The sequence below is a fragment of the Emydura macquarii genome, unplaced genomic scaffold (assembly GCF_026122565.2).
Source record: "Emydura macquarii macquarii isolate MOO-44397 ecotype Brisbane River unplaced genomic scaffold, CSIRO-AGI_Emac_v2 contig_1070, whole genome shotgun sequence".
Classification (NCBI taxonomy): Eukaryota; Metazoa; Chordata; order Testudines; family Chelidae; genus Emydura; species Emydura macquarii.
In genome coordinates this window covers 229,021-247,217 of record NW_027131207.1, presented here as the reverse complement: position 1 = coordinate 247,217, position 18,197 = coordinate 229,021, and the positions used below count along the sequence as shown (strand labels likewise).

Here is an 18,197-nt window from a genome sequence, read left to right as displayed (position 1 = left end):
AGCAGAGTGCCCCAGGGGTCGGTCCTGGGACTGGTTTTGTTCAACATCTTCATTAACGATCTGGAGGATTGGGTAGATTGCACCCTCAGCAAGTTTGTAGGTGACACTAAGCTAGGAGGAGTGGTAGATACCCTGGAAGGTAGGGATAGGATACAGAGTGACCTAGACAAATTGGATGATTGGGCCAAAAGAACTCTGAGGTTCAACAAGGACAGCAAGGACAGTGCAGGACAACAGGGTTTAACAAGGACAGTGCAGAGTCCTCCACTTAGGATGGAAGAATCCCTATGCACAGCTACAGACTGGGGACCAATGAGCTAGGCAGCAGTTCTGTAGAAAAGGACCTGGGGGTTACAGTGGATAAGAAGCTGAATATGAGTCAGCAATGTGCCTTGGTTGCCAAGAAGGCTAATAGCATATTGGGCTACACTAGTAGGAGCATTGTTAGCAGATCGAGGGAAGTGATTATTCCTCTCTATTCGGCATTGGTGAGGTCACATTTGTAGTATTGTGTCCAGTTTTGGGCCCCCCAATACAAAAAGGATGTGGACAAATTGGAGAGAGTCCAGCGGAGGGCAACAAAAATTATGATCATAGTTGAATGATTGAAGCACAAGACTTATGAGGAGAGACTGAGGGAACTAGGTTCGTTTAGTCTGCAAAAGAGAAGATTGAGGGGGGATTTGATAGCAGCCTTTAACTGCCTAAAGGGAGTTCCGGGGAGGATGGAGCTAGGCATTTCTCAGTGGTAGTCAATGACAGAACAAGGAGCAAAGGTCTCAAGTTGCAGTGGGGGAGGTCTAGGTTGGATATTAGGAAAAAGTTTTTCACTAGGGAGGGTGGTGAAGCACTGGAATGGGTTACCTAGGGAGGTGGGTGGTTTATAGAGGTTTTTAAGCTGTGGCTTAAGAAAGTCCTTGCTGGGATGATTTAGCTGAGGTTAGTCCTGCTTTGAGCAGGGGGTTGTACTAGATGACCTCCTGAGGTCCCTTCCAACTCTAATATTCTATGATATATATGTGACCTTTCTCACCTGTGTGAAAAAGTCACTAATCTCCCCAGTATCGTCCCCCGCCACTATTTGGAGATGTGGAGGGGAGACGTGAGCAGCATTAGCCACTATTTGGAGATGTGGAGGGGAGACGTGAGCAGCATTAGAGACTTTCTCACCAACAAGGGTCACGCACCTGGATCCCGCCCCCCCCCCCCCCTCTCTCTCTCTCTCTCTCTCTCAAAAGTTAACTGCTATTACCATCCTCCTCCCCTTCCCCCCCCAAAAAAGTCAGCTGATGCCCCCTTACCTTGTGTACCTGCTCCTGCTCTTTCCTGCAGGAAGCTCGGTCAGTATTGGAGGATGTAGAGGAAGATGCTGAAATCTTAATACCCTACCCTCTAACTCCTGGTCAGGAGAAGCAGTAGTGGCCACAGCAGTGGGAGAAGCCCTGAGGAAAGGCAGACGGGGAGGTGCTGGTGAGGGCTGAGCAATGAGGGTCAGTACTGGTCCAAGCTGCTGGATGAGGCAGGCTGTAACCATTGCAGTGGTGGCATATTGAAATATCTCCACTGTGCTGCCCCTTAGGGTAGCGGGGGGAGGGAATTGTTTGAGGGCTTAGACTTAACCCCACAACCTTGCAGGTAAGTGGGAGGGGGCAGAAGAGCTCAGCTTTACCCTCCACAGGACAGGAGGGAATGTGGGGGGTAAGGGATTCCTCTCCATTTGACACCTAATGTATAGGGAGCAGGGGCTGAAGACCAGTCCCTGGGGAAAGCCTTTCTCAATGCTGAGGTGCGTGCATGCGTTCATTCCCCTTGCCCATAATGGGGTATCTTCAGAGGGATAGCCTGCTGGGGGTGGAGCTTTCTACTTCTGAGCCAGCTTATGTGGTCCAGCAAGAGGAAAGGCCCACCACCCCCTATGGTAGTTTGCCAAAAAAGATGGAGGTGCAGGCCAGACAGTTGTCTCCTGAAGCCTACCACGGGCAGGGGTGGATCAAAACAATCCGGTCCCCACAAAGACTGCCTCCATGTCAGGGGCAGGAAGAGCTTGGAGGATGGAGCAGTGAGAGTTGCTCCTAAATCACATGAGGCCTTCCAACTGGGAGGAAAATTGTGAGACTTAAAATAAATTTGTGAGTGTTGGTGACTGCAATTACTGTGCTGGATTTTTCATGCTAAGAGCTGACAGTTCTAGTTTTTGCCTCTCACCAGTGCAATTCCTAGATGCATTATTTCTTGAAAGATATGGCTGAAGCAAAGGGAGAAAGCAGGAAATGGATCATCTGAGAGTATCTTTCTTAGGCAACTATATTGGGGCTTAGTTTGTCTGTATTGTGGAAAAACTGCTGTTCATCCTGAGGGCTGCAGCAGCTATATCCTTTCATCCCCAATGCTTTCTTTAGCAGAGGAACATGTTTACTTAGGGAGGCCTGGGTTGAAATAATGTTTTACAAACTGGTTTTAGCAGTTCTCCAGTAGGGATAGCTAATGAAATTTCCATTTACTTTTGCTCTCAAAAGAACATCTTATACCAAGATCCTAGAAAAGAAACCCAAACTGCTATGAACGTTCTCTGAAAATGGAACCATAACACCAATCCACAAATCAAAAAAATGTCAAAACTATCTACACTTTTTGTCTTTGTCCTCATTTTAGAAGGCAGAGATACTTGCATCAATTGACCACTACTGATTTTTAAAGATCTGTAATTATCTGAAGAATAACAAATAAATTAGTTGATCTCCCCTTTAGTTAAGTATTGCATGTAAGCATTGTACTTGGAGTGGAAGTTGTTTTTAAAACTTCTTGAAGCTTTTATGATCCTGTTGCTGGGTGGAAGCTATGTCTGGAGGATGTTGTCTTAACAAAATTAAAGTTGTAGGTTAGTTTTTAGTGGGTTCTTAACCAATTTACTATTAAATATTGAAATCTGATTGCAGCTGTGCCTCCACTTCCAAGGAAGATGCCATATGAGCAGTACCACAGAGAGAGGCAGACCCGTCTGCTAGGCAGTGGTTTAAAATAATTGCCCTCAGTCTAGGAATAAGGTTCGGTACATAAATTCTAGGCTAATATAAAGCTAATCTGTAGAAACAGTATTTGTACTGATATGGGTTGTGTAGGCAACATCCATAGGAATTACATACCTCTAGAATTTCTACAGTGTCGTGTGTACTTTGCACAGTTTTTCCTTCCCGTTTCTTTGCCCCCAATCAAAAAAACTACTGTACAGCAGCAACTGACTTCTTGAGCATTGGTAAATGAAACAAGTCTCAAACTACTCATTCCTCTGCTCTGGTTTGTTTTAGAGACCCGAATTTTAAGACTTGTCCAGTTGTCTCTAGCAAACATTCAATTTTGAGGTTTTTTTAGACCAGTTAGATGTATAACAGATGAGGTAATGATGTCCAGATGGATCAAACTGCAAAGCTAAGGCAAAACTTTGCTAGAAAAAATTGCTTTGTAGTTTAAGCCAAAAATGGGCTTTCTTTAAACACACAATTAAGACTGAACTAATTAAGTTTCAGAAGTAAGGTAAGCCATTCTCCTTTCTAGGCTTATCAAAATATTCAAATTATCTTATCTTATTCAAAATAAGAACAGCAGAGTTTGGTGTATGCTGCAGCTTTAACTATATGTAAAACTTCATGATTAAAATATCAGTAACTCATTTAATACCCTCCACTCATAACTTAAAGCTCAATTTCATTTTGATATGGAAGTATGAGGGATTGTTTCACAGGGTTTTTTGACATCCCTTTATTTTAGTAATAAAGATGGATTTATAACTTGGGACTTTGAGTTGCATAGCCAAATAGGTAATATTTTTAATTAATGCTGGGCTTCAAAGACAGTTCTTCAACTGAAAGTATGGAGTGTATACTATACAATACATGGGTACAACCATGTATACAGTACAAACCAACTTTTCCTTATTACCTTTTCTCAAATGCTCCACCCATATATTCTCTTCTTGACTGCTTCTTCCATATCCTGTCTTTATCTTGCTTGCTTAGATTGTAAATTCTTTGGACCAGGGGATATTTGTTACACATTTTTCAAACGTTATAAATTTACAGTATAAATACATAAACAGGTTTTGTGTTTTCTAATTAAGATTTTTAAGATCCTGGAGAGCTGAAATATTGTCTTATATGTTTAAAGCACTATACACATGGATGGTATTATAAGTGATAACCCTTAAATTTGTAAAATTAAGGCATACATTTACATTATCAATAGAATCCTTGTTGTGGGTGGAACTAATACCTTGGATATACTAGGTCTGAATACTGGATTTGACAGGAAAAGATGCTTGGTAGGCAGGAGGCTGTTGTGGATATAGGGAAAGCATTAATAGGACACACAATTGAGAGGGGCAGAGACTGGGAGAAATGTATGGGAAGTAAGGGAGGAGATGAGACAGAGATATAAGAAGGGTAAAATTATAAAAAACCATGGATGTGAGAATAAAGATTTTGAATGTGATAGAGTAAGGCAGAAACCTAGTGAGGAATATATGAATGAGTTTGTGGGAGCAGTTAGAGAGGAAGGAGAGATCAGCAATGGTGTTCTTGAATTGATTGGACAGATTGGGGAGAAAGTTACTGTAGTCAAGGCAAGAGAAGCCAGGGCACGGTCAAGGGTTTTTTAGCAACGGGATTAATGAGGTAAAGGTTGGATTTTGGTGATAAAGTAGTAGCAGAATTTGTCAAGAGAATGGATAGGAAAAGAGTCCAACATGCCCACCCTATGTTCAATGCTGGGAGAACTCCAGAATGCTGGAGTTGTCAATAGAGAGAGATAGCTGAAGAGGTATCAAAAGGAAATAAGTGTGGCTTTGTGGCACTGAATTCAAGATAATTGAACATCTGAAAGATGTCTAAATGGTAACTGTATCTGAAACAATGGGAGAGCGAGATCACTAAGACAAGGTAGAGAAAAGAGGAATGGATCCAGGCCTCAACAGATGGCGGGAGAAGGATGATAAAGATTTATAAGAATGGCCGTACAGGGTCAGACCAATGGTCCATCTAGCTCCATATCCTGTTTTCCGACAGCTGCTAATGCAGGTGCTTCAGAGGGAATGGACAGAATAAGTAATCTTCAACTGATCCATCCCCTGTTGTCCATTTCCATCTTATGGCAGACAGAGGCTAGGGACACTTCAGAGCATGGTTTTGCATCTGTGACCTTCTTGGCTAATAGCCACTGATGGACCTATCCTCCATGAACTTATCTAGTTCTTTTTTGAACCCTGTTATAGTTTTGGCCTTCACAATGTATTCTTGTGAGTTCCACACGAAGTGTTCCACAGGTTGACTGTGTTGTGTGAAGAATTACTTCCTTTTGTTCGTTTTAAAAATGCTGCCTATTTATTTCATTTGGTGACCCCTAGTTCTTGTGTTATGGAGGAGTAAATAACTTCCTTATTTACTTTCTCCACACCAGTCATGATTTTATAGATCTCTATCATGTCCACCCTTAGTTGTCTCTTTTCCAAGCTGAAAAGTCCCAGTCTTATTAATCTCTCCTCATATGGAAGCTGTTCCAAACCCCTAATCATTTTTGTTGCCCTTTTCAATCCCAATATATCTTTTTTGATTTGGGGCGATCAGAGCTGTACGCAGCATTCAGGATATGGGCGTCCCATGGATTTATAAAGAGGCAATATATTTTCTTATCTATCCTTTTTCCTAATGATTCCTAACAATTTTTAAGCTTTTTTGACTGCTGCTACACATTGAATGAATGTTTTCAGAGAACTATCCACAATGACTCAAAGATCTTTCTTGAGTGGCAACGGCTAATTTAGACCCCATCATTTTATATGTATAGTTGGGATTGTTTTCCAATGTGCATTGCTTAATATTTATCAACGTTGAATTTCATCTGCCATTTTGTTGCCCAGTCATCCCATTTTGTTCAATCCCTTTGTAACTCTTAGCTAAGACCAAAGCAGACTGCCATCTTGAGTAGTTTTGTATCATCTGCAAAATTTGCCACTTCACTATTTACTCCTTTTTCTAGATCATTTATGAATATGTTGAACAGTACTGGTCCCAGTACAGTCTCCTGGGGGACACATCTGTTTTTCTCTCTCCATTCTGAAAACGACCATTTATTTCTACCATTTGTTTCCTATTTTTTAACCAGTTACTGATCCAGTAGAGGACCTTCCTTCTTATCTCATGACAGCTTACTCTGCTTAAGAGCCTTGGGTGAGGGACCTTTTTAAAGACTTTCTGAAAACCTAAGTACACTATATCCACAGGATCACCCTAGTCCACATGATTGATGACCCTCTCGAAGAATTCTAGTAGATTGGTGAGGCATGATTTCCCTTTATGAAAACCATGTTGACTCTTCCCCAACAAATAGTGTTCATCTATGTGTCTGATAATTCTGTTCTTTACTATAGTTTTAACTAATTTGCCTGGTACTGAAGTTAGACTTACCAGTCTGTAATTGCCAGGATTGCCTCTAGAGCCTTTTTAAAATTTGGCATCATATTAGCTATCCTGCCAGTCATCTGGCACTGAAGCTGATTTAAATGATGGGTTACATGCCACAGGGAGTAGTTCTGCAATTTCACATTTGAGTTCCTTCAAAACTCTTGGGTGGATACCATCTGGGTTATTACTGTTCAGTTTGTCAGTTTGTTCCAAAACCTACTCTAATGCCACCTCAATCTTGGACAGTTCCTCAGATTTGTCACGTAAAAAGAATGGCTCAGGCTTGGGAATCTCTCACATTCTCAGCCATGAAGACCAATGCAAAGAATTCATTTAGTTTTTCCACAATGGCCTTATCTTCCTTGAATGCTGCTTTAGTATCTCGAGCATCCAGTGGCCCCACTGGGTGTTTAGCAGGCTTCCTGCTTCTGATGTATTTATAAGTTAACAGTAAAAATGTTTTAAGTCTTTGCCTAGATATTCTTCAAATTCTCTTTTGGCCTTCCTATTTATATTTTTACATTTCACTTGCCCAAGTTTATGCTCCTTTCTATTTTCCTTAAGAGGATTTAATTTCTGCTTTTTAAAGGATGCCTTATTGGCTCTAACTGCTTCTTTTACTTTGTTTAGACATGGTAGCATTTTTTTTGATCCTCTTGCTATGTTCTTTAATTTGGGGTATACATTTAAATTGAGCCTCTTATGGAGTCTTTAAAAAGTTTCCATACAGCTTGCACGGATTTCACTTTTGATACTATACCTTTTTAATGTCTGTTTATCTAACTTCCTCATTTTTGTGTAGGATATTCCAAGGATAATGATGACCAAATACTTCAAGGAAGGAGAATACTGCAGATTGAGCAATAGCAATAAACAGTGGGAAGTGAATGCAGCTGTAGATTGCAGATCCTTGTTTCTTATTTCTTTTGTTTCTTTACATTTGTACACAGGAATTTTTAAACACTTAACCAATAGACCTGGGACAACACAGCATTTAGTTCAGATAGTTAAAGTTGCCTTTAACTTCTGTCTTTTTTGCAGGTTATACAAAGAATATTTTATACAGTGAATAGGTCCTGGTCTGGAAGAATCACATGTAATGAGCTCCGGAAAAGCAGCTTTTTGCAGGTATTGTTTATGTAATATTTTGCAAGGTAAATATAACGTCTGGTAATAAGTTAAATACTTAAAAGAATGTAAGTAAAAATATTTGTTCTTGCTTCTTCCCACATCAGTGAAGACTAAAGTACATTGATTCTCAAGGGAGCAATTATTAATACAAGACTGTTTCAATTTAGATTACTATGTTTTTCAGAGCTATATTTGTTTCCCTTGCTTAGCAGAAAGTAGGCTGTCCTTATACACAGCTTTCTCTGGCACCCTAGCTTTCAACTCAGTTTGTTAAAATCCTTTCTTAACATGCTATATTATGCGTACAGTCTTTGAAGATAGAATAATTCCACTGAAAAACTGTTAGATTAGTGACACTAACTGATATGAGAACTTTCACTTATCCTTTCAGTTGCTACTGTTGTGACCAACAGGAATTTTGCAGGCTCTTTAATGAGATTTTTCTTTTTCCTAATGATAGAATGTGGCATTATTGGAAGAAGAAGCTGATATTAACCAGCTGACAGAGTACTTCTCTTATGAGCACTTCTATGTCATCTATTGCAAATTTTGGGAGCTGGATACAGACCATGACCTCTATATTGATCCAAAGGATTTAGCCCGGCATAATGATCATGGTATGACAAATGGAACAACTTCATTAACAGCTTAACTTTAAGAACATACGTAAGAATCAACTGAAAAGCTGTAACATGCTTGACATTCAGTTTTAAGAATATGTAGAGGCTTCATACTGTTCTGCATTCACAAACTCTGCAATGGTTTTGGATTCTGTAATCCTGCACATTTATCTGAGAGCATAATTTAAACATCACTTTACATCTTGCAGCTGCTCTGGAAGTACTTTGTCAGAGGCTTTGTTTCTTTTGTCATTTTAAGGAATCGTTCCTCTCAAGATTAGAAAGTTCACTTATAAACAGAAAATCAGATGTAACATGCTCTCCTACATAGTGGAAGAGATCTGGGACACCATTCTGATTGCCCTGCAGAAAGGGAGCTTTTTTCAGTACAGTTGCTTCTACTCAAGTCTATCTACTTTTTAGTCAATGTTTCATTCAGGAAGGAGAACACTGTCATTTATGGGAAGGGGAATTGCAATGCTTGTGTGCTTATTTCTGCTGGTCACGATCATTTGAACCAAATGGATCAGCAAGGGCAAAAGCAAGTTTGATCACATACTATAGATGACTCCGTCCTCAGATTTAGCAGGAAGAAAAAGTAACTGCTCTTAAACGTGAACACTAGGAAATATGGGCACAAGCAGCTTGAAGGGATTGATCTTGAGTACTGCTGCATGTCTACCATTCCTCTAAAGATCAGTTGAAATCAAAAGGAGACCTTGGGTGCTCAGCACTCTTGAAAATAGGCTACTTACCTGGATGCCTAAATATGGACTTAGGTTAAGTATAGGCACACATTTTGAAAATTTTGGCCCTAAACTTAAAAGCAGGTAGTACAGTGAGGTATGTCTTCAACCATGCCGTCATCTCCCAGAAGTGATGGCAGTCTCCTTGTTGGTGTCAGTCTAAAACTAGACTAGACCAGGCACTCATATAGGTTGCAAGGAAAAATACTGAAGTGGCAGGGGTATTGACATGATAGCCTAACAAGTCTCTTCCCTTTGTAATTTCTATGATCTCAGCTTTCTGCTGTATCATGCCTTTTTTTTCCTCTTGAAACAAACGAGCTGTGTGTCATAGAGTTCTGGCAATAAATACTGAATTGGTTGCTGGTGTCCCTTAAAACATCATAATGTTTTTCTAAAAGATATAATCTAGTTCAAACAGGAATTAGTTCAAGGAAGTTCTATGGCCTGTGTTACACAGTAGGTTCGATTAAATGATCACAGCGGTCCTTCTAGCCTTGTCTATGAAATATTTGATAATAGCAAAAAAAATAATACAGGACAAGGTGTGACTAATTAGCCTTTTATAGAAGCTTTGGTGATTTTTTACTTTTGAAATGAAAGGTTTCAAAGGTTAGGTTAATTCTAGTTCTTTTCCACTTTTCTGTTCTCTTTCCACTATTACATTTTGAAATGTAGAAGTATGTTATATATAAGGTAAAGCTGTTAAAGACTTGAGTCCTATTAATTCCTTAGTAATATCTTTTGTATTCTAGTAGAAAAATTACACTTAGAAAACACAGTAAAACTACACAAATAATCATTTAACCAAAGACTCTTCATCTTTAGTAAAACCCCAGAATTGGTAGCAGAATAAAAACATGCATCTCAGAACTGTCAGAAATAGTTATACTATCTTTGTACATTAAAATCTGTAATTCCATGTTGGCTGTATGATAAATTATAGGGCTTTTAAAAGGTAAAGTCCTTTTGAAACCAAGGTTTACTTGTTAAGTAAATACTGCCCTAATAAGCAGTGGATTATACTGTATTTTTATTCTAGAACTCATGCTTCAAATCTGAATTTAAAGCCATTTGGACCAGCTTCGGAGGCTGTATGTGTCAAATGGTCCTATCTATGGATTCAAAAGGATTGAGAGCTACTCATTTTGTTTTATGTACCTCTATATCTATGTGATTTAGGTGGCTTTCAATAAATATATTTAATCAATAATATTTAAGCGTAATATAAAGCAAAAAAGGTTACCTTTAAGTGTCTGCTTCTAATATTTTTTTTTCTTTCACAGCTATATCAAACAGGATGATAGAGAGGATATTCTCAGGAGCAGTAACAAGGTAACTTTTTATATGCTGATTTAAATGCAGGTAATCCAATGTAATAGTCAGACTTGTTTATGAAAAATTGAACAGTTGAGTTCCACTGAGAATCAACAGCTAATTTCAAGGATTCAGCACTGTCGCTCCAACTTTTTAAATCCACTGTTTCAACAGTAATTTTTGTGTTGCTGGCACACAGTGTAGTCTGTGCAAAAGTATTTGGTTTTGGTAAATAAAGTAAAGCAATGTTGACCATTACTTGGTAAGATCTAATTTTGGGTTGGGTGGGAAGGGGGAAAGCAATCGCTGGCTTTCTGTGCTATTTTATCAGTCAGTAACAAGCTAGGGTACGAGTGCTACTTGCAGATAGCAAGAGGCAATAGTTCCAGCAACCGTCACAGGCGGAAAGAAGGAACTGGGGACCCGCGGGGCCAGCAGCGCCCTTTATACTGCGACATGAGTGTGGCACTCCAGGGGGCGCCTGAGCTGGCCCTGCAGGGCTTGCTAGGGAAAAAAGTTCCGGGAATCTGTGCACGGGGCGCGCACACATGAGCAATCACTCGAAGATAGAACACATAAGGTTACTATAAATCAGGGGTTCTCAAACTGGGGGTCATGATCCCTGTGTGGGAGTCGTGAGCTGCCCACCAGCAGAAGTAAAGGTGCTAAGTCTGCTGTGAAAGGTGATATTGACAAAGTTTCTTCATCTCCCCAGTATTAAACAGTAACTGTTCTGCTTATAACAATTTGATAAAAATGTGGTTTAGACTTAAATTAAAAGCAGTAAGAAAAGGTGAATTCATTTTAAACAATAAATTTATAAATTTAGCATTTAAAATAGTGTTCTATATAAAAATGTATTTTTAATTTACGAGAGGGGTTGCACTCAGAGGCTTGCTGTGTGGAAAGGGGTCACCAATACAAAAAGTTTGATAACCACTGCTATAACTAAAATTAGAGAAATTATTTATCTGAAGTGTGAGTACTTTGTGCAGTTGATAACACTGACTAGGAGCTTCAGTATTTTTTGGTAGTCATTTGCACTTCCTGTTTCATGGAATAGGCATATTACTAGGACTGGCTGGAAAACAAGAATTCTGTTTCATGAAAAACTGAGGTTTTGACGTGTTTTGCATCATGCTGAAAACTGGACCTCTCCATTCTTTTTAAAAACGAGAGAGAACCCCCTAGAATAGCCAGTAGCCCAATGGACAGGGCGTTCATTTGGGATGGGGGAGACCAGTATGCAAGTTCCTGCTGTCCCCATTCTGCCGATCTCTCCCTCATTGCTCCAATGAATATGTAACTCTTTACACAAAGTGAAACAACTCCAACAGGGGAGAGAGGGAGAAGACTGACTCTATGGTCTGGTGGTTAGGGTACTTGCATGAATCAGGCAGAGCAGGGTCTTGAATCTGGGTCTCCTACATCCTATGTGAGTGCTTATCCACTGGGCTATTGGTTCTTCTGGAGTGGCCTTTGTCTTATTTTGACCTGTACTTGAAACTTTCATGACAAAACTTTTTGTGTCAAAACCATTAAATTTGAGTGAAAAATTTACTTTTGATGAATCGGCATTTTCTGACCAACCTCCTTCCCCCCTGCCTCTCCCTGCACTTCTCCCCCCAAAATCTAATTGAACAATTCTCAGTCAGCTCTAACAAAATCACTTTCATTCAGGGCTTTCTGGCATCTCATATGCATGCTGTTCCTGAGAGCTGGCAAAGGAGTGGGGACCTGTAATTGTAGCAGAAAAGCCGAAACCAAAGTGACATTAGGCAACCACAGAGAGAGAGGAATGTGCTTGTGCATGTTTTTCAGGCTGTTGCTCTGACTTCCCAAAAAGATCTAAACATCATCAGGGTGGCAAAAAGATGCTTATTTAAAAATAGGAATTCTATACAGGAGAAATTTCACAATGTGCTTAGCCAAGGCTGCTTATCTGATTTTTTTTTTTTTTTTTTTTTTTTTTTTTATATTGGTTAGTTTTGTAAAAATTGAAATTATTGTGGAAGGGATAAGAGACAAGGGAAATTGCTTGGAAACTTGGATCATGCAATATAAGAACAGAAATGGAATGGAAATTAAACCAAAAATAATTTAGAAAGTATCTTGTAATATAAATTTGTGGCAAAACAAGTAGTTGTTGCTCTTCCTTTTTTGCTTTCCAGGCATTCTCAGATTAGGCTACAAAATGCTGTGCAACTTCAATTTGAGTGTATCTTTAATTCAAATTTAATTCTAAATATTTTATATATACAACCTACTGACCCTCTGAGCTATATACAACAATTTTCAGAAGTTTGAGAGCTGGGGCATGCCTGCTGGTCCTTGGGGTTGCATCCTTGTGGCAGGGTGGTGGGACTTGGGGCTTTTACCCCAGGGGGTGCACGTTCCGGGGCGTCATCCCCGCTCCCGCTGAAGCCCTGTGCCTCTGGCAGATGCCTCCCATGGGTCAGAAGCCCTGAGACCCTCCTCCCTGCAGGGCAGAAACCCCTAGCCCCACCACCCTGCCATGGTGCTGAAGCCTCAAGCCCTGACAGGCATGTCCCATGGAGGTAAAGCACCAACCCCCTCCTTCCCTCCTGGGCAGAAGCTTCCAGCCCCACCCCAGTCTGGTAGGTGAAAAATGGAGGGGAGGGCACATATGGGGCTCTGTGAGCCACACTTGAACTGAAGAGAGCCTCATGCAGCTCACAAGCTGCTGTTTGGCCACCCCTGCAATATAGCAAACCAGATTGTCATCCCCACTTGCTGCCTTACAGGGGCAGCTGAGGATTCCTCCTGATAGTACTCTATGCCATCCACTTCCCCTCTTCCTTCATACAGGGTGTGTTAGGACTGGGACAGAGCATGGAGTATTGCCGATCCTGAGCCAGAGCTGCAGTCCTTAAATTCAACGACACTGTGACCTTTTTGAGTAAATTTTAAAATGAAAATGACCCTATTTCAGTGGTCAAGTCTAGCCCCAGTTTTATTTGCAGTATTTCAGTGTCTTAAAATACTCGAATTTTCTTGTTTTCCATTTATGTCAATACCTGTGGTGGTCATAAAGGGGCAGAAAAGCACAGAAAGAAGGAAAAATCAGCTATGCTGATTTTGTCTGGTTTTTGATATCTGAAGAGGACAAAAAGACTCCAACAAGGTAGGAATTAACTGACACTTGAGCATAACTATAAACTGGCTTAATTGGCACTGCAGAATTGGCAGAACATGCCAATCTGACCTGCCCAAATGTAAGTTGCTTTGGAATTTAACGGAAGACTCCTAATTAGTGTGTTTTAATCTGTTTCATTTGATTTTTCTTTGGCCTCGTTTCATATGTTGAGGGAGTTTGTGTTATAGGAACATTTCCAAATCTGTCATATAAAATTGTTCTTTCTAACTAATTTGGTAATTTTGAAAGCTGTTACTTTTCAACAAGATCTTCCTTGAATGTGTCCATTACCTTCTGACATTACAGTGAAGTTATAATGCTGAATGCGTGACACTGATGTCACTGCACAAGCCGGTGAATCTGAACTGATAAAGAGGAAATTGGTGTTGGGTTAGTAATCTATAGAAAAAGTAGGGTGTAAAAGGAAGCTGGCTAAGGGAATCTCTTTACATAAGAGTTCTCTCCTTTCCGTTTTGGTTTTTAATTCCTCCCCAAAGCACTACTTTAGTGCCCAGGAATATGGTTAATTAAATGGGGTTATATTTTACTCAACCCTAATACTGCATAGGGAGAGGCTCGCGAATATCATTATATGGCATCAAAGACTTCATTAAGAGCTGTGTTATGACAGAGCAGAACTGTGAGGGATTGATGAAAAATAAGGTAGGCCTTCAATGTGAACTCTTGTAGGAAGCCAGAATTTGACTCTTAATTACTTTACTTTCTATTGACTTCATGGGAATTGTGGCCAAATATAGGAGAGTGGAATTTGGTCCTTCCTACCTACTTAATTTTCAGGTATTTTTAAAATGCATATTGCACAATATAGTTTACCCAGTATTGTATCTGAGTCAGCAGCTGGTCAGAGAAGTGTTTATGCAGAAGTCTTCTGTACCTTGATAGTCCATTCTTGCCTTAATGCAAATCCCTGCTAGGTATGCTTAAAGCTATGGAGTGGGGTCTGTGAGCTATCCAATGCCTGTAAAAGTAAAAACATTTTAGAACTTTGTTTACTACATGAATGGCTTTTTGCAGTGGATAAAGTGTTGTGACTTATTTCAGCATTGAATACTGGTTTCGCTGCATGGATCTTGATGGGGATGGTGCATTATCTATGTATGAACTGGAGTACTTTTATGAGGAACAATGCCAAAAACTGGATAACATGGCCATTGAACCTCTACCATTTGAAGACTGTCTGTGCCAGATGCTGGATCTTGTTAAGCCACAATGTGAAGGTAATGGGCTTCTCTGTATTCTATAACTATTTTCTGCTGCCTCAGCTTAATTTGGTGTTCACCTATGGGGTCATCACTTGGCTGTATTGTGAATCTGTCTTTGCTTGCTGTTCAAGCCTAGTACTCCTAGTTAAGCAGAATTCACGTATCAGCCTAGAGTATCAGTCTGCTTTTATAGTAAATTAGATTGTTAGGCCTAATCTTAATTACTAACTCAGCAAAGAAAATTAGACCAGGAAACACTGATCTTGATGCACAGTTCTGGTACGGTTGTCCTTCCTCTGGAACATGTTTGTGCTTGTGAAATGAAGTGTCTGTTGAGAGAGTGAATTATTTTGCACATTAAAATCAAGGGGACCTTTTCTAAAATGTCTGCCGCTGTGCCCCCCCCCCCCCCCCCCCCCCCCCCCCCGAGTCTATCTGCATCCATATGCTCCTTCTCATAGCCAGGTTGAGAGTGCTCAGAAATTGAAACTAGCTGCAACCCAGAGCTCTCTCTCACTTTAACTGACAGGCTCCATACTGCAGCTATAGTATTCTCATTTCATTTGTGTTCCTACAAGGAAGTGTAAACCAACTATTAAACATTACCTTTTAATCTCTGTCAATAAGCTATGGAATGACTTGCCTTAAAGGGCAATCACTTTCAAATGTGGATGCCTAATGTTAGTCTCTTAAATCCATGTTTATGCACCTAAAAATTGGCCTAATCTTCAAATGAGTTGAGCATTTCACATTGACTTAAAATTCACTGGGGGTTTAATTTAATCCTCCTGAATTCAGGATATGAACATGATCCTTAGCTGACGAAACCTACAGAAACTCATGTTTTAATATAGAAAATGTTACGCCTGATGACAAAAACGCTTAAATGTTAAGTGAGCATCAGGCTGTAGCGACTGATCTATTCTGCATTTTCCATAATCCAAGTAATTTTGCTTGGCTTATCTAAACTCCTTAAAATACTGTAGTGTACAACAGTGATCTGTATCCTTTATTCTGCTTATTCCTATGTCTTCATGCGAAGCAGATGCTCATGAAAATGGCTTGTTGGAAGCTTTGGTTTCTAGCTGTGAATAAGTCTTTGGAGTCCATCCATCTATTTTTATTTGACCCTACACATGAGTCAAACTGTCCAAAAGGAATGTCTAAATGTCTGACTACACTTATCACTAATAATTCTTATTTGGGCTAAATTTTCAGGGTTCTTTTGACCAATTTCAGTGACAACCAGCCTTATATAGGTTTCCATCCAACAGATTTGCAGAGTACACATGAAGTTCCCAATATACAATGTACTTACAAAATATCATTAAGGATTCTGCCTCCTAGTATAAATCTAGGCCTAGCCTATCTTTTTTTTTTTTTTTTTTTTTTTAAGTAGGATGAGTAGCCCATTTCTCTACCTTACCTTTCAGAGCCTCTATTAATTTTTGTTGTGGAATTAAATTTCAATAACACTTTCTTGTTGACACTTTGTGGTGTTACCAATACATCATCATATTTTTTCTTAAGACACTAAGTGATCTTGCTATGTGCATTTCATGCACTCAGTTCTTAGACATCCTTCGATTTTAATACACTCCAGGAGTGTGACTCTGTTGTATTTGCATATTGGTTTTGTTTACTGAACATAGTAATTATTTTGAAGTCAAACTCTCACCACCCATCTTCCCTGTTCAAAGTAAGGGCTATTTAAAGGTTACAAAACTTCTCTAATGCGGTTGAAAAGAAACCGACTTGCTCTTCAGACATGACCGGTCAGTAGACATGCATGCTGCCAGCTGAGGTAGCTGTACAGCTCAGGACTTCACTTTTGGAAAAAGTGACATGAACCTAGTCACGCACAGGTGCGACCTCAGTATGATTTTAATGTAACTGTAAACTCCCGCTACCTTCAGAGTAGAGGGAGTTTACAGTTACAAAGTGTTTTCTCATCTTGCTCTGATAACAATTTAAACCTGTCATTCTTGAAGGCTTTAAAAATAATTTAAAAAAAAAATAGGATGTGGCCTGAGGTTAGATAGGCAATGGTAACGGGGCAATGGAAACATGATGGAAGAGATTGCTTTGCTGGTGTGTGGCAAAGGTGGAAAGCACAGAAAGGGGGTAGTGGGAAAGGAGAGCTGCATTGAAGCCAAAGAGGCTGTTGATTGGACTGGAGGAGGCAGAGGGATTCTATTGACAGAATAGTAGGGGAAGCTCTTGTGAAGAAACAGCTCAGGGACCAAGGGGAAATCAAGGGGGTAGAGGGACCCCAGCAGAAGCTGACATCCAGGAAGACTTGTCACATGGGAGTTCAGGGAGCATGGTTAGTCCTCAATGGGATGGGAACTGTGCCTTTGTAAAGTGAGGGAAATAAGTGGAAAGGCACAAAACACAAGAGCACAAAGCCAGCTGAGGAGTTGCTCCCAGCTGGTTCTGAAACAGCAGGAGCCCTTCAGACTCAAAGCATTTCAAGTTTGTCATGCCATTGTAGTGTCATCGGAATTAAGGAGTTAACCATCCTAAATTTAGGCTTCAATCCTGCATGTGACCCTGCACAGACACCTGTGCTTTAGTGATCAAATGTTGACTTGAAGTTTTAAATATTTAAATTTATCATTAAACCAGTAGGTATTAAGGCAGATTAGAACCTGTTCTTTCTTTATATAAGGCACCCACATCATTTCAAATCTCTCTCAAAATGGCTACTAGCAATAGACCAAATGAAAATTGTAACTTTAAACTGAAATGTTTGATGCATAGTGCTGATCACCTTCTACATTTTTAGTTCTTGAGCAAAATGATTCCTCTCTTCCTTTTTAAATTTTCAACACGCTTGCACTTTCAGAGAAGGGTGAATTACAGCTCAATCACAGATTATATTTTTAAATATTTTACTGCTTATCTCAATCTTTTTTCCAGAGAAAATTACTCTCCATGATCTAAAGAAGTGTAAGTTAGCAAATGTGTTCTTTGATACCTTTTTCAACATTGAAAAATACCTTGACCATGAGCAGAAGGATCAATTTTCTATGTTGAGGGTAAGTGCTAAGTAAACCGTCTTGTTGAACACAAACATACAAAATGTAATACCATGCAGTATGCATACATTTAATACAATAAAATGTTAAAATTGATTCTTTTCAGGATGGGGAAAATGAAAGCCAAGAGATTTCTGACTGGGAGAAATATGCTGCTGAAGAGTATGATATCCTGGTAGCTGAAGAAGCAGCAAGTGACCAGTGGAATGATGGGTAAGAATGATGTGAGGAACATTAAAAGTATGAGTTAGCTAAACTAATCAGAGTACCACCTATTAAACATCTTTGATATCCTTCATGACCTTCCTTCCACAGAGCTCCATTGTAGGAATTGTATATCTAGCTACGTGGCCAAGGAATTTTGGGCAGTAGACTAGATGGTATGGAGGGGGCAGGAGCAATACGTTCCATTGACAGAGGTATAAATGCTAGAACCAGTTGACTTTTTACAAAGCTTTTTTTTTTTTTTTTTTTCCCTCCCAAAAAGTCCCCCTCCCCAAAATCAAACTT

The 18,197-nt window shown here is 39.8% G+C and overlaps 1 protein-coding gene across 6 annotated transcripts in view; it reads left to right on the top strand.

Moving 5' to 3' along the window:
- The window catches only part of PPP2R3B (protein phosphatase 2 regulatory subunit B''beta), a 79,366-nt gene that overhangs the window by 50,942 nt on the left and 10,227 nt on the right, over positions 1–18,197 (top strand). For all 6 annotated transcript variants that reach the window (XM_067545711.1, XM_067545712.1, XM_067545716.1 and 3 more), the window contains 7 exons: positions 7,494–7,580; positions 8,044–8,200; positions 10,236–10,284; positions 13,322–13,411; positions 14,486–14,661; positions 17,569–17,687; positions 17,794–17,900. In XM_067545711.1, coding sequence (XP_067401812.1) covers positions 7,494–7,580; positions 8,044–8,200; positions 10,236–10,284; positions 13,322–13,411; positions 14,486–14,661; positions 17,569–17,687; positions 17,794–17,900 — 785 coding nt within the window. The remainder of the gene's footprint in view (positions 1–7,493; positions 7,581–8,043; positions 8,201–10,235; positions 10,285–13,321; positions 13,412–14,485; positions 14,662–17,568; positions 17,688–17,793; positions 17,901–18,197) is intronic.